Raw genomic sequence first — 24284 nt, 5'->3', positions numbered from 1 at the left:
ACCCATACACACACACACACACACATACACACACACACACAGACAGTAATATACACACACTCACTCATAAACAAAAACACACTCGCATCCACATGGCGCTGAAATTCCTTTAATTTGCCTTTGATCCCGGGGATGATAGAGAGCGATTTACCTCCGAATGCCTGGCTGTTTCACCAAGCTAAACAGATTAATATCAACACCAGCGTTTAAACTGTCCAGATGGCTCCCAAAACAGGACCGCCACTGAACATCTGCCAAACACAGACTCACAACGGCACCGTAGGTCTGTGGGAGAGGCTACACTTGCAAGTTAAGAGAGTGAGTTGAGGGATATTAGGATTAAGAGTTTGGATCCCAGCTCGAGACACAGAATATACCGAGTGTATTTTTTACGTATGGCGTACAGCTGTGCACACACTCTGGAGTAGATTCTGTCTGAAGTGAACAGTGAGCTTCTCAGCAGGGAGGATTCCTGAAACACCGTCAGATTTACTGCTCATGTCTTTATAGTAACAACAACAGGTTAGCGGCCCAGTAAATCTAGAATGTCTTAAGTTTACAGGTACATTTTGACTATAACAAATCTCATTCCTGTTCCCTTGTAACTTGATTTGGTGGTGACACGTATGAAGGGAATGTAACCGTGTGGATCTGTGCTCTCTTCCTTCAGGACCAAAGACTCGGAGAGAGACGGGCACCACCCGGAGCACCTGGCCAAGCGACCCTGCACCATCAGCCCCAGCCAGCGCTTCAGCCCCAGCACTGGCCTGCCAGCCCACCCGCCCCCCAACGGCCTGCCCACGCACCCCCCCAACGGCCTGTCTCACCCCAACCCCCCTGCCCCCCAACACTACCGTCTGGAGGACATGGCTCTGGCCCACCACTACCGCGATGCCTACCGCCACACAGCAGAGCACCGCGAGGCTCGGGACAGGCACCGGCAGACAGGTGAGAGGGGGAGGGAATGAGAAAGGGGCGAGGGAGGGATGAGGGAGAGAGAGAGAAAGAAAGAGAGAGAGGGCCTCATGGCGTCTCTAAAGAACAATGAGAGGTTGTCACAGTTTGGTGTTAAATCCCCAAGGTAGTGCATCTATAAAAAGCCTATAGTGACACATGCTTGGGTATGTCCTCCTAGGAATCCATATGCGTCGTCCCTCGGTTAGAGCCGCAATGGCTCACACTGTATAAGGAAGTGTTTGAGCCCTAATGTCCTGTATGTGGAGGAGACTGGAGCCAGAATGGCTCATATGTGGTGATGGTGCTTAAGTGCTGAACGCAGGACTGTGTGTTTGTGTTTCAGCCGTGCATGGAGCACGCCAGGAGGAAGTGATCGATCACCGCCTGACAGATCGGGAGTGGGCCGAGGAGTGGAAGCACCTCGATAATGTACGTGTTGCTGGGGTAGGGCTCCCCGGTTTTATCCTAATATCTCCCTAATATCTCCCATCCAACAGAGAAGTGAGTAGTACAAATCTTTCAAGCTCTCAGTGCTGTAGATTATATGAAAGGAGGTGGGACGAGGGGAGACAGGGTGCTGCTGACAGGTTTAAGAACCGAAACCTCAGCGGAGTTTGCATTTGATGGACAGCAGACCTTAGGGGGTCTGTAGAGGCTTGTGTCCATGTCAGGAATGGATGGACAGCCGAGGCCTCTCTGGCCAGCGTACAAAGACTGGAGCAAGCACTCTGAGCTCCCCTTACCTTTACCAAGGATGGAACACTCGCTAATACACACACGCATGCACGCCACGCACGCACGCGCACACACACACACACACACACACACAAACTCAGGCACTAAAAAGGGCCACAGATGGAGCGAGGGACCCAGTAGAGGACAGCTCCAGCTGGGGAGAGCAGCTGAGACAAGAGCTGCAGTCATGGAGCGAACTGGCCTGTGCTGGGCCTCTGCCAAATTAGAAACACTACTGAAATAAATATAGATAACAGAGAGAGGGAGAGAGAGAGAGAGAGAGAGGAGGTGGAGAAAGAGAGAGAGAAGCAGGTAGAGAGAGAGATATTTAATGGAAGGTAAAAAGCATTTTGCAGACCGGGGGTTGAAGGAGGCATAGGGCAAAGGCAGAAAGAGTAACAATGTTGAGAGAGAGAACGAGAGTTAGTGAATAATAATATAAAGAGGAAGGCAAGGGGAGGAGGTGTGGGTGAAAGGCTTTAGCAGACAGGGGCTTGGAGGGAGCACAGGGGTGGAATGAATTGGTTAGGCCTTTTCAATCGGTAGCACAGCTGTTACAGCCATTTTTACTTCACTGCTCTGTATAACCACTCAACCTCATTCACACACACACACACACACACACACACATACACATACTCAGCACCGCTGGCTCTCGCTGCTAAAACGGGGACAGGGTCACACACTCAGGAGTGCTCCTGAGAAAGTTTTGTTGCACCTAAGCAGCAAAAAAATGATTCTAGAGCGACTGGATTGCTCCGGGAAAAAAATCACTGAAATTACCGCCAATGAAAATGTTCTCATACAATTTCACATCTTGATAAAGGTTAGGCCTGATTGTGTTTTTTCATAGCCTAATTTCAGAATGTGCACTATACAGTACTTCCGATTAATACTGAGACCCTGATTTAACGGTGGACTTTTAGGTGCAGAGGCTCTGCCACTCTTTAGCACCACCGAGAGCAGCTGCCTGTTGTCAGAGTCTGAACTGTAGGAGAGTAAATCAGAGAGTAGAGCGGCACTCTGATCATGTCTCCCCCTCCCTCCCTCCTTCCCTCCTCCTCCCCCCTGCAGCTGCTCAACTGCATCATGGACATGGTGGAGAAGACACGGCGGTCTCTCACGGTGCTGCGGCGTTGCCAGGAAGCCGACCGCGAGGAGATGAACCACTGGATCCGGCGCTACAGCGACGTGGAAGATATGAAAAAAGGTGGGAGCAACGGCCAGCCACGCCCTCCTCCTCCTCCTCTACCTCTACCTCCTCACAACTCCTCCTCCAACACTCCTAACAACGTCGAGACACAGCAGCCCATAGGTACTTCCACTGCTGCAGACACCAGCACCACCAGGCCTCCAGCATGGCCTCACTCCACACTGTCACTCACTCTGTGTGTTCTGTCTGCTCTGAGGAAAGAGGAGAGCATGCTGGCATTGCATGGCCACAGAGACATTGGGCTGGGGGATGAAATGAAATGTTACAAAGCAAAACGAAGCTCAAGTTTGAGTGTGTTCATGTGGTTAGGACGCAGGGGGCTGAATCCTAACTAGAGATCTATGCATGTAGCTTGGATTTTTGGGTAAACCATGCACTGACGTTAGTGGGTGCAGAAATATTGAGTTATTTTCAGTTAGGATTTGGCTCATAAAGTGTGTGTGTGTGTGTGTGTGTGTGGAGAGTGGTAGACTGACTGATGTTCTGGTCTGGATTGTGTTTCAGAGATTCATAGGGACTTCCTGCACAGACCTGCGTCTGGCTACCTACCTGAGGAGATCTGGAGGAAAGCTGGTGAGTAACCACACGTCTGTCCTGACTGAACTGTCTCCCGTCACCCTCAAAGCAACCGCCACTGCAGATAGCCCTGCCTCTCCTGTTACCATAGTTACGTAAGGACAGGGATGGGATTGGAGGGCCTGTGACTGTCATGTGTGTCATTAGGGCTAAGAACGTTCCACCTTTAACCGCGATGAATGGCGACTGCAGTGAAAATGCACTAACCAACCAGCGCATGCAGCAGAGGTGGGGCCTGCAGCTTCACTGGGGAGAGGGAGGAGGAGGAGGGATTTCCTCTGCTTAGTTCATATAATACTGCTTTTCAATGTGACAGCTTTTAACTCATTGTTTTAAGTATAGTTGAACCAGTCAAATCAATTGCGTTCTAGTAACTGTTGGCAATCTGGGACCAAGCCCCTTAGTCAGACTAATGACTGTCGCCATCATACGCAGGGCAGTCTGATTCCGTTATATGTAGCAGGGGTGGGTTAGCGTGTTGCAGTGCCTGTGCCTTATATAGCTAGCATATCCCAAATGGAGTCAGTTATGACGCAGCCTTGGTCCCACTGAGTACCAACACAATTATGATGCAGTCATATTCAAATACTGTGGGGGAAAGATGCTGCTGCCTGCGAGAGAGTGTGCTGCATTTTCACCAGCAGGAGAACTATTTTAATTTACAGTTGTTTTTCATACAGGTGCTACAAGTATCCCACTCTCCCCAGCACTGAAGCAACTCCAAAACAAGCAGGGTGAGTATGACAGCCCCCCCCCCCCCCCCCACCTCTGTCCTATTACCACTGCTCCCTCAGCAAACAGCATAACTGCAGTCCATCTCTTTCATTAGAAAAAGACACGTATTCTCTGGTGTCGGTCGGGTTGAGAGACTCTGCCGCCTTGAAAGGCAAGATCTGAAGTGTGAAACAGAAGCACCTGCCGGATCCCTCCGGAATTAAAACGTTAATATTGCTGCCCCTCCGTGTTTTGCATTAAGTGTTAATTGTCCTAGCATCTGCTCTGCAGGCTCCTTGATAAGAATTAATTACATTTGTAAACTAACCGTAGTGATGCATGCATTAAGCCTGATAATTGAGCAGCAGAGGACTGTACCAATAGTTAGGAGAAGGCATGCGCCTTTAAGAAGGGAAGAAATGTAGAACTGAAATGGTGGATGAAGGTAGAGACGGGCAGGATGAAAAAAGCCAGGGAAGAAGACGTGTGCGGGAGGTGTTGAGAGGATAAACGGAATACAAACTACTTCTCTAGTTTCTGAGCAGAGGAGACAGACTCGCACACACAAAGACACGCACGCACACGCACACACACACACACACACATCCTCATATTCAGCACATACACACGGGACTAGCCGCCCAGCCCCCGTACCCCAGCTCAACACAGCAGCCCTAGACAGCTGGACCAGAGAGGGAGAAATGGCTCATCTCCTTTATACCGACTGACTGGAAGAATGAGAGGGAGAATAGGGAGGCTCTCACGTCATGTCTGTGTGTAGAAGGGAGACGAATCTAGTAATACAACTTCCCCTCGTTTTGGTTGTACAAGGCATTTGATATGATATTTTTCATGGTCATAAAATATCCATTTGGTGATTGAACATGAGGATTTAATTAGTTGGATTATGCGGGGCAGCTGTTTTCTCTCGGCAGAATTCTGCAAGAGCTAAAACTAAATGAATCTCTGATGTTGTGTTATGGTCTCCTTGTAACATGACGAAACTAATGAGAGGGATTGTGATTCCTTCCTAGCCGGATTACCACTGTCTTCTAATCAGAACCAGCCTTAGCGTCTATTTTGGACTCGTGTCTGTAAAGGAGTTCACACACCGGACTTCTCTAAAAACACTGCCTATTCACTCACATGAGTTGGCATTTGTAGAACAAAGGCCAGGGATAGGACCTCTACCACAGTTAACCCCCTGTTAGCAAAGTTATGCATCAATGGCACAGAAGCCATTTTCACTCCTCAGTTCTTACGTCTGTTTCTTTGTTCATTCACTCTGATTTTCTTTTCATCAAAAGCAGAGAGTCACAGAGTACTGGGTTAATAGGCAAGTTTACGAACAAAGTTTGGAGACATCTGCTGGTGTCAGCGCTGGAAATGATTGTTACCAGACGTCTTTTAATTCATTATTAACAGGCTTCTTTTTCCCGACAAAATGCTTTAAATCTTGGATGATATGCATCTGTTTGCCGAGATAATACAAATGGAGCGCTTAGAGTGCCTCAATAAAGGATGACAGAGTAGGAGCGGTCATGGGGACTGACGCCTCTCTCTCTCTCTCTCTCTCTCTCTCTCTCTCTCTCTCTCTCTCTCTCTCTCTCTCTCTCTCTCTCTCTCTCGCTCTCTCTCGCTCTCTCTCCACAGAGGAGGCAGTGAACGAGGTGAAGAGGCAGGCCATGTCGGAGCTACAGAAGGCTGTGTCGGACGCTGAGAGGAAGGCCCATGAGATGATCTCCGCTGAGAGGTCCAAGATGGAGAGGGCGCTGGCCGAGGCCAGGAAACAGGCCTCTGAGGATGCACTGACCGTCATCAACCAGCAGGAGGACTCCAGCGAAGTGAGCATCACAGCCTTATCGCCCACACACACACAGACACACAAACACACACACACAACCCCATGCCCCCACACTATCCTACACTCTTAAGTTTTCCACACACTTAACATGCGTAGAGCTACGTGCACGCAACGTAGCTCTACAAAGATTATAACTAAACCAAGATAGACCACAGCCTATCATTTCAAACGGAAACAAATGAGTCATAGTGGGCAGAGCCAAGCACGAGCTAGCGAGATCCTATAACTCAATTCGCCTTTGCACTCCTAAACAACGCAATTATTTTAAACTTTGGCAAAGGATAAAGTCTACAAAACTTAGTCCACTCTGTTCGTAACAGATTCTAGTTTTGGGAAAAGAAAAACTGTATTGAGATCAAATGTTTCATCGATGAGAAAATGTGCAGAATGTCGGCCAAAATCCATCTCGTTCCATCTTCTCCCACTGCTGGCCACTGAGCTTCCTCTCAATACCATATTTGTTTGTGAGTGGAAACGCCAAGTGGATACTTCACATTTATACATCCGGTGAAATATCTGTCTCATTGTTCAATCTGTGCTTTTAGCTTCCCACGTCACAATGTGAAATAATCAGATTTATAATGAATTAATAAGCCCTGGCAAATATTCTTATACTTGCCTCTGTAACCTACAAAATTATCCAAATTTGATATACCGCTTCAATGTATTCACTCCCATATCAGCTAAAAATAGAATGGGGGGGGGGGGGTTCTAATAAGGCTATAATGTTGTTTGGTTTTTTGTTTAAACAGTCGCTGAGATTATACTAATTTATCAATGCTACTTTGATGCATAGCCTATAGAGGAACCGAGCGAGCTTCGTTGCCTACTGCCCCCATGACTACGCAAGGAATGATACAGCGCGTTACAAGGAGGCACTACAAGGAGCCACCCATTTTGTGATGAAAGACGACATTGCTACATTCCACTACGCCCCGTAGGATCTGTCTCCGTAGAGTATAAATGAAAAAAAGATGCTATCTAGAACCCTAAAAGGGTTTAGGAACCCTTTTTGGTTCCAGTTAGGACCCTGTTGGTTCCAGGTGGAACACAGAGGGTTCTACATGGAACCAAAAAGGGTTCTACCTGGAACCAAATATGGATCTCCTATGTGGACAGCCGGAGAACCCTTTTGGAACCCTTTTTTCTAAGAGTGTACCCCATGCCCCACACCCTGTGCCCTCTAACATACCACAGTACAGCAGCAGGCAAAAAGAAAGATACACTTCTCACCCTACTGTCAGTAAACACAGGCACACACTGCTGCACTGCATCACAAAGCACACTCACAATCAATCGTGTCACCTCAACCCACCAACCACCCGTTTTACATAACAAACTGTCACACAGCTAACCCATTTATTTTAGACCTCACAGTAACACTTCCTCAAAATAGACATTTTACACACACCTTCTCTTCACATTACTTACTGTCACACACACTTCATAACATGCCCCCCCCCACCACCAGCATTCGCATCTCAGTAAGCTAATTCACCAGTTCTATACAAGCCAGAGTCCTAAATACAATGTGTGTGTGTTCGAGCTACACAGACAGGTTCTGCACAGAGCAACAGATTTTCACAGTGCCTGGAGAAGTGTTTAACCTATCAGTTCTCTATCAAAATCCCATATTCTGCACAGAATGTGTATATCTTAAACAGGACACTGTCTGGTTGTGGTGTTAATGTGAGCCACAGCTGGCTGCACCTGGTCTGAGTCAACACCATGTTTTCATTTCATTAGTAAAGATTGACTCCAGCCGCCTGTCTGAATAACATCATTCACAAGCGGATGGTTGGAGTAACAGTGTCAGGGCCAGCACAGGAGAAGACAGGACAGGACAAGACAGGACAGTCCACCTAGTGGTTTGGGACATTTGTAGCCCCAGACAATAAATGTGGGAATATGTTGCCCATAAAATTAAATAACTCACCTGTTGATAGCATGACAGTATTTGATAAGTGGTAACAATGATATTTGTATAATAATATAACAGGTTGACGACCAGAGATTTATTTTATCAACTCTATGCCTTCTTCCCACTGTCTCTCCAGAGCTGCTGGAACTGTGGACGCAAGGCCAGTGAGACGTGCAGCGGCTGCAACACGGCACGCTACTGCGGCTCCTTCTGCCAGCACAAAGACTGGGAGAAGCACCACCACGTCTGTGGCCAGGGTCTACAGGGCCTCCCCGGGGGCAGTAGTGTTCCTCTGGGCACCCCCTCCTCCAGCGCACCCCCTACACACTCAGAGAGCACCCCCCCTGGTCCACTCTCCCTGCCCGGCCAGACCAGCGGTGGTGGGGGAGGCAGTCTCTCCGGGAGTCCTAAGGAGGCTAGCTCCAGCAGTGCCTCACGCTCCACCACCCCAGCGACCCCTGCACTGCTGGACGCCACCTCTCGCTGACCCCGCCCTGCCACGCCCAGTCACTCCCACTGATGCTACAGTACAGCTGCCATCCATCCTAATGAACAGAGGAATCTCCATCGATCGCACTGCACCCTTTCCTTCTTTTGTACGGCATCTGTAGTGGTCCTACCGTGAATACTGCACCGTTGACTACTTCGTAGCTACCCGAAGGCCTCGTTTTCTCAACTCCTCAACCTCCCCCCAAAAATCGTTCTGACTGTCTCTCAGCCGCACAGACTTTCTCTCTGTCAAACTCGAAACTGGTCAAGGGGTCCACTGTTGTGTTTAGCATGGCTAGGGCTTACTTTACTGTATGCTCAAGATAAACCCATGCAGAAGCAGAACTTCCTATCTATTACAACAACAAAAAAACACACCAGACTTGGTTATTGAACTCTGACACTGTCGTGTGAAGATAAGCATTGTTATATGCCAGACCAGCACGTGGCCTCAGTAACATAAGCCCAGTCAATGCTGTGTATGTCGGGGGCTTGCATTGCATGAGACCCGTTATGGTACCACACTTATTGTGAAGAAGAGATATCTGAATTTAGCACTTGGAGAGGATTTCCCTTTAACGCAGCAGGAGTGGGATGACTCTTAACCCCCAGCATGTGCACTAACAGCCCAGACCTCTGAGAGATGGATAGATAGATGCGTCTATAGAACAGGCTCCTCTGTGTACTGGGCCATGGACATGTCCTGATTGAGGTCCCCTATCTAAGAAGCCAGACACCAGTCCGGAAACCCCTGTTCTGATGTAGGAGAGGGGATAAGATACACTCATGGTGCGATTTTTTTTGCCCCCTAAGAAACTCTTCCATAATACGGCTAATTATTTATCTAATGATTCATTTTGGGGCTTTAAGGAAGACAAAGAAAAGTCCAAATATTCTAAACAAATAAGAAGAAGAGAAATAACTTTAATAAAAAAGTGAACTACCTTGCTAGCGAGCCAAGAAAATGACACCGGACTCACCTCTCTGTACCGATGTGAACCCAAATGAATTCAAAGAAGGGAAAAAACATGATCCAAACCTTTTTATTACACTGCCAAAGTTACTAAGAGACAAGGAGAAGCACTCATCTTGTAACCAAACGCAAGCAACTTCACCTCCTCAGCAGCAAAGCTCTGGGAGATAAAGCCTGTAGAGCAACAACAGGAGTCACACTAAAACTCTATATTGAGTGTACTGTAGCTGGCCTCTGTCAGCCTGAAAATACCCACAGTGATCCACAGAGAGAGAAATCCAGAGCAAACATTTGAAACGCCTGCCACAATAGACAATTGAAATGGAAGGACGAACCACTGAATGTGACAGTGATTTATGTAAATGGCAACGGAATGGACAAAGAAGCAGCTACTTGGCCTCAAAAAGAAGATGAAAGGCATTGGAACTGCCAAAAATAACCTCAAAAAAACTGAGAACCTGTCCAAGCAAGCATTGTACAGTACGGACAAGACTTTTGTTCCTAATTATGTTTTTTTTTCAACTCTATCAAGAGGATACATTTCAGTGAGTCGTACCTTTTCACCCTCTTTTTCCAAAGCATGACAAACAGACTAACGAGCCTCATAAGCGGTGTAGACTCAGTTCTCTTCTCTCTCTCTTTCTACCTCCCCCCCACTTTCCCGTATGTTCCTCCCTAAAACTCTCTCGTTCCTCTGTCAACCCTACCCCCTTTGGACATAACCTCTGAGCAGATATCTGGGAAGGGATCAAACCTGCTTGTAGATATTCCTTTCTTTGTTTCTCGATAAAAAAAATATGTGTCTCTGTCTCTGGTGTCCACCTGTGCTGCCCTTGTGCGTTTTCAGAAAGAGGGACTTTTCTTCTTTTTAAGTTTGGACAAAACATTGAAGCAGGAGCAAAGACTCTAGGAGAGAAAACCCCATGTTGTACTTATCGTTCAATTTGTTGTATCTTTATCAATGAAAAGAAAATCCTCTTGTAGAATATTTTATATTGCTCGCATTGTAAGACAGTGAGAGGACAGAGGTGCAATATGAAGAGAATTCAGCTACTGGGTGGAACCTCAGCAACTACCCATAGGGGGTCATATAATATAGATACATATAAATATATTTAAAATAACATCAGTAACTTAATGTGAATGTACATAGTATTTAAAGAGGTCCAAAAATGTGTTTGCCAAATAACAGAAACCTTGAAAGTAATGTACAATGTCCAGAATATGATTTCTTTCCAGTTCATTTTTTAATCAAAGGAATTTTCATTTCTCATAAATCCTTCTTTTCTACCAGATTAGCAAAATCTGTTGAGTGTGTAATCTCAAAAATATGTTATGAGGAGGGATGTTGGCAGCGATAGTGGTTTTCTTCTGGAGTCACAGTTCTTATAGCTCCCCCTATGATTGATGGCAGCGTACTCCACTGACTCCCTTCAAGAGGAGCCAGCTATAGCTCTCATGACAGGCCCAAGATGATGGTTTTAAAGAGGAGAAAGAGAGGCTTATCACACATTGATTCTAAAAGCGTCCTAGCATGAGGCTAAATTACTCCACTACTCTGGATATTGGATTCAGAACGCAAGAACTTGTGCCCAAAAAGCTATCTGTATCTGTGTGAAACATTGCCATCCATTGGGCTGAAGTGCCACTGCAGTGGGCCACACTGAAAACCCTGTGGGCTGCCCTCAAAAAAAAAGCCAACACACTGGTCTGGAAGTCTGAAGCTTAACCTAACCATGATACTGGCCAATCCTTTCCACTGGTTATTTTTTCTTACTCTGTCCATAGATTAGTTTGTGACGATGCAGTCTCAGTCATTTTTTCCTCGTGTAGCTTTAGGATCCTAGCAAGGCAAAAAGGACTCAGAACCTGGGAGAGTTGGAACAGATGTCTTCACAATCACAGGCTAACAAGGAGGAATGCCATCTCATACAGTAATGTCATCACAAGCTATAAGTTAAAACATCATTAAATTAGAATTACAGGCTCAAATGGCTTTCAAACATAGCATTAAATAGGGACTGTACCTGCCATGTTAAAATGAATGATCTAATAATCCCGAACCAATTGGCCACATAACTCTAAAATGAACCAAGCTCTTGTGTTGTTTTATGTTCTACTGTTACAAGTATGGTCTGCCAGGCTCTTTCACATTTAAAACCCAGAGTGACATATTGACGCAGAAACGATTAGATGTCAATTAGCATTGACAGTGTTGTTTAATTTATCACATATGTACATGATCTATTTTCCTATATGTCAGTATCAAAAAGTAATATATAAATCGTTCAAGTGTGATAAGCTGCGAGGTACCCTGCATCTGCGTGTATATGTGTGTCGTATGTTATTACCGGTGTATTGAAATGACTTCAGCCTGTTTGTGTTTCTAAACCTCTTCAACCCTCTGCTCTTTAACCCCCACCTGAACATCCCTCCTGTCTCCTGACCCACCACAAGCTACCTCCTGTGACCCTGCAGCACATGACTGGGAGAGGTCACTGAGCTTTGGGAGCAGGGCTGCGAGCAGACATGCAAACTCACACAAACATCAGAGCAAATAGGAAACAAACCCGAAAGGTCTAATACTGATTACTTTGCAATGTGTATATTTTCGCACCTCAACCTCTTGTCAGTCAGAAATAGTGACACTCAGATGATTTTGATTCTAGGACTCTCTGCGTACACAACACTGTCCAGGGTTCGATATACAGTAATTCCTTCCATCCCCAAGCTGAACGTAAAACCATTACATGCCATTTGTAGTCCACAACAAATAAAAGCACAGACCAAAGTATTTCTGCACGGCGGTGGATTTTGAAATTGTGTCGAGTAAGACCAGAAATAAGGAGGCTTGAGGCCAACTATACCTGTTAACCAAAGTGTCTGAAATAAACACATGCTCAAAGCACAAGACAAAAACAAACAACCAACGCATCTGTGAAGGTGGAGATTTGTAGATTATTTATTCAAGCAATCAAAGCGCTTGTTTCTACATATCTAATGCCTCAGATAAGACTACAGAAACATCTCCGGAATGCGTAATGATTGCTTTGAGTTTTCTTCCTAAGCCTTGCTTACAGACGGAATAAATGCATGGTGTGTGTGTGTGTGTGTGTGTGTACTTGTTTTTCTCTTTTCACAGTTTCTCTGTACAAACTACTTGAACCTTCAGAGCTTTAATGAAACATCTCAGTCAGAATAATGGCAGAGAATTCTAAAGATGTAGCAGTGCACTGAGAGGGAAATACAGAGTGAACTCACCCACCATATTATCCACAACATTACCGTAGGTTTTGACGACATTTCAATACACATTATCCTTTAATGCTCTCTGTGTGCTTTGCTTGTCTGCGAATCAACCCTGAAACACAATAACTCTTTCATTTGTCACAACTTGTGGCAAATACTATTTTTATTGACCAAAAAAAAATAATGTGTGTTTGTAATATCTATCACACCATCTCTCTCTTTCTCTGCTGTCACTTCTTTAGCCCAGCATTGGGGCACATGTTCTTTGGGCAGGTCTATACAGGGGTTGATGCTGTTGGACATTTGGCCATGTAAGCTGTCACTGAAAGGACAGCTCAAGTAGAGTTAGCATGCTGAGTTCCTGTTCTGTGTGACCCACTGGAGAGAAAGACAACTAATTCTCTTTTTTTATGGCCAGACAAGGTCAACAAGGTTCCTAAAGTGGTATGGGCTCTGAGGAAAGGATTCACGTTCTGGACATGGAATAATGGAAGACCAACTGTGTGTGGAGTGTTCTATTTCATTCATGCCCTGTGATGACTCATGTCATAATGGGGTATTAGGAGGACTGTTCCTGCCTCTGATGTAAAATCTACATAGCCTGGAGGTCTTTGCCTCTTATATATAGATAAAGACTGTCATTCATTCACACATACAGACCACTTTCTTATCTCTTTAGGTTTTTATTACAGCATACATGAAGAGGGCAAATTCTGTGTTTTTGATGGCAAATACTAGCATGTTGGCATCAGCCTCTCCCTAACCATTTACCACCTTTCTGTCAATGGAGTTTCCTGGCTCATCTGATTTTAGCGATTGATTGCCCTGTAAAGCCCGCACTGATACAAAGCTGAGATGGCAAAAGTGGATACAGCTCTTGGTCTCCCCAAGCCATGGTAGGGATGAAAGTGTTTTTTTTTTTTTTGTTACATTATTACTTCAAGACAAACAAAGACTTGGTTTTATATGTGTAGGGAAGCATTATATACTGTATTGTGCAATACATTATTACAGAAAAAAAATGTTTCTGTAGGAAAGGTTGGCGCTTTGAAGAAAAATGTATTTTCCTCTTTAAGGGTTCTATTACCATTCTTTAGATGAAGTGAACTGTGCCAGAAGAATTTCATTCTGATTTTATTTATTTATTGCATGCTTTCCTTCCCTTTTTGCTATTCCCCTTCTTTAACTGTGCGCTATGTTGGATGTGTGAAGCTGTAAACATTCTAATTCAGGTTATTGTCTGTGTTGAGCTATGTAACTGCGTAATTAAAAATGAAATGAAATATCAAACATATTTCCTGATTTTCTGAGTCAAAGATCCTTATTTCAATGTCATAATGAAATACTGCTGCACAGGTAAGTTGGAAAATCGTATTTTGGCGTAGGGGTATTCAAAGTCGGGGTTGCGACCAGGAACTGCATTGGAGTCAACAAAATGTAAATACACTGAACAGAAATATAAACGCAACATGTAAAGTGTTGGTCCCATGTTTTAAGATCCCAGAAATGTTCCTTACCCACAATAAGCTTACAGTGGGGCAAAAAAGTATTTAGTCAGCCACCAATTGTGCAAGTTCTCCCACTTAAAAAGATGAGAGAGGCCTGTAATTTTCATCATAGGTACACTTCAACTATGACAGACAAAATGAGAGAAAAAATCCAGAAAATCACATGGTATGATTTTTTATGAATTTATTTGCAAATTATGGTGGAAACTTAAGTATTTGGTCAATAACAAAAGTTTATCTCAAAACTTTGTTATATACCGTTTGTTGGCAATGACAGAGGTCAAACGTTTTCTGTAAGTCTTCACAAGGTTTTCACACACTGTTGCTGGTATTTTGGCCCATTCCTCCATGCAGATCTCCTCTAGAGCAGTGATGTTTTGGGGCTGTTGCTGGGCAACACAGACTTTCAACTCCCTCCTAAGATTTTCTATGGGGTTGAGATCTGGAGACTGGCTAGGCCACTCCAGGACCTTGAAATGCTTCTTACGAAGCCACTCCTTCGTTGCCCGAGCAGTGTGTTTGGGATCATTGTCATGCTGAAAGACCCAGCCACGTTTCATCTTCAATGCCCTTGCTGATGGAAGGAGGTTTTCACTCAAAATCTCACAATACATGGCCCCATTCATTCATTCCTTTACACGGGTCAGTCGTCCTGGTCCCTTTGCAGAAAAACAGCCCCAAAGCATGATGTTTCCACCTCCATGCTTCACAGTAGGTATGGTGTTCTTTGGATGCAACTCAGCATTATTTGTCCTCCAAACACGACGAGTTGAGTTTTTACCAAAAAGTTATATTTTGGTTTCATCTGACCATATGACATTCTCCCAATCTTCTTCTGGATCATCCAAATGCTCTCTAGCAAACTTCAGACAGGCCTGGACATGTACTGGCTTAAGCAGGGGAACACGTCTGGCACTGCAGGAGTCCCTGGTGGCGTAGTGTGTTACTGGTGGTAGGCTTTGTTACTTTAGTCCCAGCTCTCTGCAGGTCATTCACTAGGTCCCCCCGTGTGGTTCTGGTATTTTTGCTCACCGTTCTTGTGATCATTTTGACCCCACGGGGTGAGATCTTGCGTGGAGCCCCAGATCGAGGGAGATTATCAGTGGTCTTGTATGTCTTCCATTTCCTAATAATTGCTCCCACAGTTGATTTCTTCAAACCAAGCTGCTTACCTATTGCAGATTCAGTCTTCCCAGCCTGGTGCAGGTCTACAATTTTGTTTCTGGTGTCCTTTGACAGCTCTTTGGTCTTGGCCATAGTGGAGTTTGGAGTGTGACTGTATAAGGTTGTGGACAGGTGTCTTTTATACTGATAACAAGTTCAAACAGGTGCCATTAATACAGGTAACGAGTGGAGGACAGAGGAGCCTCTTAAAGAAGAAGTTACAGGTCTGTGAGAGCCAGAAATCTTGCTTGTTTGTAGGTGACCAAATACTTATTTTCCACCATAATTTGCAAATGAATTCATTACAAATCCTAAAATGTGATTTTCTCATTTTGTCTGTCATAGTTGACGTGTACCTATGATGAAAATTACAGGCCTCTCATCTTTTTAAGTGGGAGAACTTGCACAATTGGTGGCTGACTAAATACTTTTTTGCCCCACTGTATGTCTATCAAATGTTGTGCAATTTTGTTTATATCCCTGTTAGTGAGCATTTCTCCTTTGCCAAGATAATCCATCCACCTGACAGGTGTAGCATATCAAGAAGCTGATTAAACAGCACAATCATTAAACAGGTGCACCTTGTGCTGGGGACAATAAAAAGTCACTAATATGTGCAGTTTTGTCACACAAATCAATGCAATAGATGTCTCAAGTTTTGACAGAGCGTGCAATTGGACCAGCCCCGTGGACCTGCTGATGAAACTAGGTTTGCACAACCAAGGAATTTCTGGATAATCTGTCAGAAACCCTCTCAGGGAAGCTCATCTGTGTGCTTATCGTCCTCCACAAGGTCTGGACCTGACTGCAGTCCGGCGTCGTAACCGTCTTAAGTGGGCAAATAATTACCTTCGATGGCCACTGGCACACTGGAGAAGTGTGCTCTTCATGGATTAATCACGGTTTCAACTGTACCGGGCAAATGACAGATGCCTCACAAGTCCTCAACTGGCAGCTTCATTAAATAGTACCCACAAAACACCAGTCTCAACGTCAACAGTGAAGAGGCAACTCTGGGATGCTGGCCTTCTAGGCAGAGTTCCTCTGTCCAGTGTCTGTGTTCTTTTGCCCATCTTAATCTTTTATTTTTATTGGCCAGCCTGAGATATGGCTTTTTCTTTGCAACTCTGCCTAGAAGGCCAGCATCCCGGAGTCGCCTCTTCACTGTTGACGATGAGACTGGTGTTTTGCGGGTACTATTTAATAAAGCTGCCAATTGAGGACTTGTGAGGCGTCTGTTTCTCAAACTAGACACTCTAATGTACTTGTCTTCTTGCTCATTTGTGCACCGGGGCCTCCCACTCGTCTTTCCATTCTGTTTAGAGCCAGTGTACGCTGCTCTGTGAAGGGTGAAGTACACAGCGTTGTACGAGATCTTCAGTTACTTGCCAATTTCTCGCATGGAATAGCCTTCATTTCTCAGAACAAGAATAGACTGATGAGTTTCAGAAGAAAGGTCTTTGTTTCTAACAATTTTGAGCCTGTAATCAAACCCACAAATGCTGATGCTCCAGATACTCAACTAGTCTATAGACGGTTAGTTTGATTGCTATTTTAATCAGAACAACAGTTTTCAGCTGTGCTAATATAATTGCAAAAGGGTTGTCATGATCAATTAGCATTTTAAAATGATAAACTTGGATTAGCTAAGACAACGTGCCATTGGAACACAGGAGTGATGGTTGCTGGGCCTCTGCACGCTTATGTAGATATTCCATAAAAAATCTGCCGTTTCCAGCTACAAAAGTCATATACAACATTAATGTCTACACTGTATTTCTGATCAATTTGATGTTATTTTAAATGGACAAAAAAAACGGCTTTTCTTTCAAAAACAATGAGATTTCTAAGTGACCCCAAACTTCTTGTAAGGTGTAAGGTTTTCGCAGCGTGGTAAGTGTTCATGATGATTTTAATTAAAGAAAGCACTGAACACTGAATCAAAACAATAAACGATGACGTGAATTTACAAAACCGAAACAGTACCGTGTGGCCCAAACACTCACATGGAAACAAACACCCACAAAAGCCAGGTGGAAAAAGGCTACCTAAGTATGATTCTCAATCAGAGACAGCTAACGACACCTGCCTCTGATTGAGAACCATACTAGGCCGAACACAAAAACCAACATAGAAAACAAACATAGACTGCCCACCCCAACTCACACCCTGACCATACAAAAACAAAGATAAAACAAAGGAACTAAGGTCAGAACGTGACACTTCTGAACGGTAGTGTATATACAGTACCAGTCAAAAGTTTGGACACACCTACTCATTCAAGGTTTTTTAAATTCAATTTTTGACCAATTTCTCCATTGTAGAATAATAGTGAAGACATCCAAACAATGAAATAACACATATGGAATCATGTAGTAACCAAAAAAGTGTTAAACAAATCAAAATATATTTTATATTTGAGGTTCTTTAAAGTAGCCACCCTTTGCCATGACAGTTTGCACGCTCTTGGCATTCTCTCAACCAACTTCATGAAGTTGGAATACATTTGAATTAACAGGTGTGCCTTGCTAAATGTTAATTTGTGGAATTTCTTTCCTTCTTAATGTGTTTGAGCCAATCAGTTGTGTTGTGACAAGGTAGGGTTGGTATACAGAAGATAGCCCTATTTGGTAAAAGACCAGGTCCATATAATGGCAAGAACAGCTCAAATAAGCAAAGGGAAACGACAGTCCATCATTACTTTAAGACATGAAGGTCAGTCAATCTGGAACATTTCAAGAACTTTTAAAGTTTTCTCAAGTGCAGTCGCAAAAACCATCAAGCACTATGATGAAACTGGCTTTCATGAGGACCGCCACATGAAAGGAAGACGCAGTTACCTCTGCTGCAGAGGATAAGTTCATTAGAGTTATCAGCCTCAGAAATTGCAGCCCAAATAAATGCTTCACAATGTTCAAGTAACAGACACATCTCAACTGTTGAGATGAGTGTGAATCAGCATGAATCAGTCCTTCATGGTTGAATTGCTGCAAAGAAACCACTACTAAAGGACACCAATAAGAAGGAAAGACTTGCTTGGGCCAAGAAACGTGAGCAATGGACATTAGATCGGTGGAAATCTGTCCTTTGGTCTGATGAGTCCAAATTTGCGATTTTTGGTTCCATCCGCTGTGTCTTTGTGAGACGCAGAGTAGGTGAACGGATGATCTCCGAATGTGTGGTTCCTACCCTGAAGCATGTAGGAAGAGGTGTGATGGTGTGGGGGTGCTTTGCTGGTGACACTGTCAGTGATTTATTTAGAATTCAAGGCACACTTAACCAGCAGGTCTACTACAGCATTCTGCAGCGATACCCAATCTGGTTAGCACTTTGTGGGACTATCATTTGTTTTTCAACAGGACAATGACGCAACACACCTCCAGGCTGTGTAAGGGCTATTTGACCAAGAAGAAGAGTGATGGAGTGCTGCATCAAATGACCTGTCCTACACAATCACCCGACTTCAACCCAATTGAGATGGTTTGGGATGAGTTGGACTGCAGAGTGAAGGAAAAGCAGCCAACAAGTGCTCAGCATACAGTGCCTTGCGTAAGGTATTCGGCCCCCTTGAACTTTGCGACCTTTTGCCACATTTCAGGCTTCAAACATAAAGATATAAAACTGTATTTTTTTGTGAAGAATCAAAAACAAGTGGGACACAATCATGAAGTGGAAGTATGTAATCAAGTCTCCGTATAAATGCACCTGCACTGTGATAGTCTCAGAGGTCCGTTAAAAGCGCAGAGAGCATCATGAAGAACAAGGAACACACCAGGCAGGTCCGAGATACTGTTGTGAAGAAGTTTAAAGCCGGATTTGGATACAAAAAGATTTCCCAAGCTTTAAACATCCCAAGGAGCACTGTGCAAGCGATAATATTGAAATGGAAGGAGTATCAGACCGTTTGGACAACCGTTTGGTTAAGATTAACGTAAACCATAGACAAAGACCACAACAGGCTTTCTACTGTTATTTACATTATATTTCACATAGTCCATAGAGGGGGACAGTTGTGTACGGGCAGCATGAGGTATGGGCAGCATTTGGACAAGTCCCCTTATCCTGACATTGTAATCAATAGCAGTTCACATTGAAACCACACGAGAATGCATTTATTTGCATATATGAAAATAAAATTATACCATATAGATTTATTTTCATAAAATGCCAATCCAACTACTGATGGGGCAAGCCCACAACCATGTGATGCACAGACAGGTGACAATTAATTGACATTCCCTCTCGTCATATTTGACAGACAGGTAAGCAACCACTATTGACAAGGGCGTGGGTAGATTCCGTCCGCGGGAAGATATTTTTATTTAATCCAAACAAACTTCCGTATATAGGCTACATTTATTAACCTTATTCAAATCGGAGAAGTGATTAAAAAAAAACATCGATTGCATTGGAGTCTTCTACACTGGACTGGCTACAAGAGAGCGACGTCGCGGGATTGAAGTGGCGTCTGCGGGCATGGGTTTGGTGTCTGCTGTTGAGCACTGAATATGGCGGAGCAAAGGCAAGATATGTACATAGAAGGCGAGCTCACGGGAGATCATTACATGGAGGACCCGGTATGTAAGAAAACATGAGATAATTGTATTTGGCCTTGCGTGATACAAATTGCAGGCTAGCCTACTGTTTTTTTTTTCTTGAATGCGCAATTGATTGTAGGCTACATAACGTAGGGTCAAATGATATTCCAGGTAGCCTATTGTATTATTACTGCAGCACATATGCTACGTCTATGTTCTACTTATGTTACCTGATTGATATGACAGTTTGTAGGTTTAAACTGCATTATCTTGCCACAATATATCCATCCACTGGGGCGCGCCTGCGTAATGTGGCAGCAGCAAGTGTGGTTCTGAACAACAATATAATTGCATCCTCAAACAACAACTTAAAACAGCTGTTCAAATAGGCCACTTGAGATGCTAGGCATCCGAAACTTCAAGGCGTTCTTATCTCATACATTTCAGACATGTTTTTATGTTGTCTGAAAGTTGTTTTTTTTTTAATGGTTTCATACTGCATATTCCTACACTACCCCTATGACAATGCGTATTTCAGATGTTTTGGCATTTCCCATTGCATATAGGAGCTTGAAGCCATCAAGGCACGGGTGCAAGAGATGGAGGAGGAGGAGCGGCTGAGAGCAGTGCAGTATGAGGCAACAGAGAGACAGATCCAGGCAGGTGAGCTCCTGTTCAGCTGAGCTCCAGCTCCTGTTCAGCCTAGCCAGCTGGCCCACACCTGAGCCCATCTGCTGGGCTGGCCTGACACGGTGTGGCTCACATGAGCCTCATCATTGCCCAATGAGACGAGCAGTGAGCCGCAGCGTTCCAGAAGGGTTTTATCATTGCCCAAGGCCCGGCAGCCTCTATTTCAGGTTATCCCTTCCTCTGACGGAATGGGGCTGTCGTCTTGCAAACTCCTCTTGATAAATATATCTAACTAGTCCTCAGTTCCTCTTGGTGGTGTTGTAATTAGTTGCTTTGTGTTTGATGTCTTTCAATTTCTGTCCTGTGCAATATGCTCCAGTGTTCTCTTCTGTTCAAAACAGCAGGAATGTTCTATACAATGACCCATGAGGAAAGGATAGATGCTGACAACAGATCTGTCTATGTGGGAAATGTAAGGTTTATTTTTTTAAATTAATGTCTACATTTAGCATTCATGTCAAGTTATACACAATTCATATTTGATACGATATCCACACAGTAACCGAGGGTCCTCATGCATAGACTCATGATATTTTATGGACATTAAACAGGTGGAGTATGGTGCCACTGCAGATGAGTTGGAGATCCATTTCAATGGCTGTGGTCCTGTCAACAGAGTAACCATCCTTTGTGACAAATTCTCTGGCCATCCCAAGGGGTGAGGTTAACTATCCATCCCATCATGTGGGACCTCAGTTTCAATGCCAAGTCCAATTACATGGTTTATGCACCATTTTATTTGTTTCTTGGACATTTTGTATGTTCTGTTAACTTATACACAATCACATACTCAAACTGTTAACGACTTTCTTTCTCCCAGTTTTGCATATATTGAGTTCCATGACAGGGACTCAGTGCAGACTGCCATGAGCCTGGATGAGACGGTATTCAGAGACAGAGTCATAAAGGTTAGTAGGAAGGGAAACCTGAATTCTAAACTCAAAACACACTTGATAAAGTTGCACATTCTTGAATAAATTGAGCAGAATTAAGTTTCCCTGTTAATTATGATTCCAGGTCTTTTAGTAGGTATTTTCTTTGGCCTTTGCATTGCAGGTATTGCCTAAAAGGACCAACATGCCAGGAATCAGCACCACAGACAGGGGGATTCACAGAGGTGCTCGATCCAGGGGGCGAGGTTTCCACCCACCCAGATACAATGGGTATCAACAAGGCAGGTTCCGCTACAATACTGGCCCTGCCAGGTCAGTCTCACCACACCCCTACGGGCCCCCAGCTGGGAAGAGACACTGGGGGGTTCCTGAGCACCGTGAGCAGGGCCCTAAACGGCACCCATGCCTTCTTCTCATAACCCCACCCACTGACCACTCTGGGCCGGGGCACAGTGGACACATGCACCCGCAGCAACACTACTGAATCACGTCTGGATTCAAGTTATTGTTTGATATCAACATGGAATGAGAATTTCAGGAAATCGTGTCTTGCTCGTCTCTACTCGACTCATTTGCAAATTATTTTCAATGCATGTTAATGGGCAGAAATCGAGAGAAAAGCAGATTTCAACCTCATTGAATTAATTCATATGGCAACTTTTGTTAACTGTCTCTATAAAAAGTTATTGCAACTTAATCCTAACAAGAGACTTTGCAATGGCCATTTTGTCCTCTTATTGTAGGGGAAATGGATGAGGCCAGCCTTGGTTTGCTGCTTAATACGGTTAAAGATTGTGCCTATGGTGGTGTTTTATTTCTTGAGCAGTTTCTGTGCCATTATTTACCCCAATAACTTTTTGAATGCACAGCCATTTGCCATGTCAGAAACTTTTTTTTTTTTTTAAGGATGTTTTGATCAGATCACACTCACTGTTGGTGTGGCTATCGAGCTTGTAAGTATAGTTGTTGTAAAACACCAAACACAAATGATAACATTTGGGGTGTGATTGGCTTTCTTTTGTAACTATATTGACATGCAATTGGCAGTTTGAGCGACTGAGTGGTTGCTATGTACTTGAAGCAATGTTTATCGCTGTATATAATTTGTCAACCATCTTTTGCTTTAGAAATGAATAAATGAATTACACTTGAGTGCTTATTTGAAATGGAGGTTCTGATGGACAGTTTATTTCACTGTTATACACGAGGCAACATGTAAAGGGTTTCTGGAAATTATGTACAGATGTTCGGGAGGACAATATCAGCTAGCTTGCACCATCATTGCAGACACAATGCTGTCAAAGGCCCTGGAGGAAAAAAAGGTGGAAATCACAATGATTATAGCAATTTTGATATACACCATTACATAAGTAACAGTGTAGTGGGGGTAGCTTACTTAGACTGAATGGTGTCTCCAGGATTGTAGAATGGGTTGCACATCACATCAGTAAATGAGTTGTGTAGCTTTCTGAACATCTGAAGGAAAGAATAACTCAAGTAGTTTAATCAACCAGATCCCCTGCAAGCCATTAAGAGAAACATACAGAGTCAGGGGTTGACTTACACTTCTAATCTCATTGTCTCGCAGAGATGTGTTTGATGAGTCCACGACAATGACAAACTTCACCTTAGAGTTTGTCACATAGCCATATCTGGTATGTCGGTAAAGGAGTATACATAATTTTTCTATCAAATTGTATGATGCAGACAGAAGTGTACTATACCATTTTATCAAATGAGGATACACTTTGTAGTCCTCCGTTGGGTACAGCAACCCAAGGTAAAGCTCTCTCTGGTCTGCCATTGCTTTGCCGACTGCTGAAATCTTCTCTTCCACCACATCCAGAGAGGTATGCACCGTGTAGTGGAACTTCAGTTCATTCTGTACGGGTACACTTCGGATGAACAGAGGATAATTCTAACAGAATAGAGAATTAATTAGTGTAACCTTCATAATAAAACCTCAATTCATAAAAGTTAACCGGGCCAAATACTTGCAGATAGAATGTATATGGTGCTGGACCACAGGTTGAGGGTGTGCAATCTTTTGTTCCAGCCCAATAACACACCCGAGGGCTTAATGATGAGCTACTTTGTTAACATTGGGTGTGTTGGGCTAGAATTTAAAAAAACTCAACCTTTGGTTTGGACCAATATTGAAGAACAGCACTGATCTGCATATCAATTGAATACGAATAGCGAGCTTCGTCTGAACCTTTAATCTGAAGTCTGACTTGATGCATTATTATTGTATGCTTATCTCTCAAGTAAACTCTACGACATAGGCTACTAACTAGCTAGTCAGTTCTAAATAAACCATACTCAATTTAGCTAACTAACTAGTTAGCCCAGCTGGCAAGCTACTACCTAGCCTTATAGCATCACAGTCACCACTCAGGTTCGTAGAGGGGTTGGGTTAAATGCGGAAGACACGATTCAGTTGAATGCATTCAGTTGTACAACTGACTAGGTATCCCCCTTTCCCATTGGAGGCTAGTACATAAAAAATAGATGCAAATTACATTCCATCAAATGTCGATGTAAATATCATTCTTGTTTCATTTTACCTCTTTAGCGATGACAGCTATACAGACCGCCATCTTGGAATTATGCCTGCCAAAACGTATCACGTGACTGTGTGTGCTAGCTAAAGACAAGCCAGATAACTTCAACTTCTCCCGTAATTTTGTGTAACTGTTCATGGAAAATAACGGGACTTGTGTTTTTAAGCGTGTCAACATCGCGTAGTAAAGTCAGCTAAACCCAATTGAATATGCGCAAGTGTTGCGCTAAAAAAGCT

The 24284-nt window shown here is 43.9% G+C and overlaps 3 protein-coding genes across 11 annotated transcripts in view; 2 read left to right on the top strand and 1 right to left on the bottom strand.

The window, feature by feature from the left end:
• Positions 1-9373, top strand: part of LOC139411384 (protein CBFA2T3-like) — a 58091-nt gene extending 48718 nt beyond the window's left edge. For 3 of the 7 annotated variants that reach the window (XM_071157673.1, XM_071157678.1, XM_071157679.1), the window contains exons 6-12: positions 671-948; positions 1301-1401; positions 2767-3007; positions 3410-3478; positions 4162-4215; positions 5849-6039; positions 8117-9373. In XM_071157673.1, the coding sequence (XP_071013774.1) occupies positions 671-948; positions 1301-1401; positions 2767-3007; positions 3410-3478; positions 4162-4215; positions 5849-6039; positions 8117-8467 (1285 nt within the window). In that variant the 3' untranslated portion in view covers positions 8468-9373. The remainder of the gene's footprint in view (positions 1-670; positions 949-1300; positions 1402-2766; positions 3008-3409; positions 3479-4161; positions 4216-5848; positions 6040-8116) is intronic. The other 4 variants (XM_071157675.1, XM_071157674.1, XM_071157677.1 and 1 more) reach the window with 3 other exon arrangements.
• Positions 9374-19616: 10243 nt separating this feature from the next.
• Positions 19617-22650, top strand: LOC139411389 (embryonic polyadenylate-binding protein 2-B-like). Of its 2 annotated transcripts, none has more exons than XM_071157686.1 (6): positions 19617-19940; positions 20468-20564; positions 20933-21003; positions 21143-21249; positions 21412-21499; positions 21648-22650. In XM_071157686.1, the coding sequence occupies exons 1-6, from the start codon at positions 19872-19874 to the stop codon at positions 21966-21968; spliced, it is 753 nt and encodes a 250-aa protein (XP_071013787.1). In that variant the 5' UTR covers positions 19617-19871; the 3' UTR covers positions 21969-22650. The 2 variants fall into 2 exon arrangements, with proteins under 2 accessions (XP_071013787.1, XP_071013788.1); XM_071157687.1 differs by having other exon boundaries at positions 19728-19940; positions 20936-21003; positions 21648-22389.
• LOC139411393 (trafficking protein particle complex subunit 2-like protein) lies at positions 20988-24181 on the bottom strand. Of its 2 annotated transcripts, none has more exons than XM_071157698.1 (5): positions 24052-24181; positions 23230-23402; positions 23049-23136; positions 22881-22960; positions 20988-22791 (listed from the first exon to the last, which is right to left on the bottom strand). In XM_071157698.1, the coding sequence occupies exons 1-5, from the start codon at positions 24082-24084 to the stop codon at positions 22746-22748; spliced, it is 420 nt and encodes a 139-aa protein (XP_071013799.1). In that variant the 5' UTR covers positions 24085-24181; the 3' UTR covers positions 20988-22745. The 2 variants fall into 2 exon arrangements, with proteins under 2 accessions (XP_071013799.1, XP_071013800.1); XM_071157699.1 differs by having other exon boundaries at positions 23230-23366; positions 24052-24121.
• Positions 24182-24284: the final 103 nt, after the last annotated feature.

Source organism: Oncorhynchus clarkii, chromosome 6 (genome assembly GCF_045791955.1).
Source record: "Oncorhynchus clarkii lewisi isolate Uvic-CL-2024 chromosome 6, UVic_Ocla_1.0, whole genome shotgun sequence".
NCBI lineage: Eukaryota > Metazoa > Chordata > Actinopteri > Salmoniformes > Salmonidae > Oncorhynchus > Oncorhynchus clarkii.
Note: the sequence above shows the minus strand (reverse complement) of the source record. Positions and strands in the feature narration are given on the sequence as shown.

What these genes read in the sequence shown, in the direction of transcription:
- LOC139411389 (XM_071157686.1), top strand. Translation starts at nt 19,872, where the DNA reads ATGGCGGAGCAAAGGCAAGATATGTACATAGAAGGCGAGCTCACGGGA. An exon ending in GATCTGTCTATGTGGGAAAT is followed by an intron (nt 21,004 to 21,142) that starts GTAAGGTTTATT and finishes GACATTAAACAG; the next exon opens with GTGGAGTATGGTGCCACTGC. An exon ending in TCAGAGACAGAGTCATAAAG is followed by an intron (nt 21,500 to 21,647) that starts GTTAGTAGGAAG and finishes TTTGCATTGCAG; the next exon opens with GTATTGCCTAAAAGGACCAA.
- LOC139411393 (XM_071157698.1), bottom strand. Translation starts at nt 24,084, where the DNA reads ATGGCGGTCTGTATAGCTGTCATCGCTAAAGAG. An exon ending in CCAACGGAGGACTACAAAGT is followed by an intron (nt 23,137 to 23,229) that starts GTATCCTCATTT and finishes CCGACATACCAG; the next exon opens with ATATGGCTATGTGACAAACT. An exon ending in GGAGACACCATTCAGTCTAA is followed by an intron (nt 22,792 to 22,880) that starts GTAAGCTACCCC and finishes TTTTTCCTCCAG; the next exon opens with GGCCTTTGACAGCATTGTGT.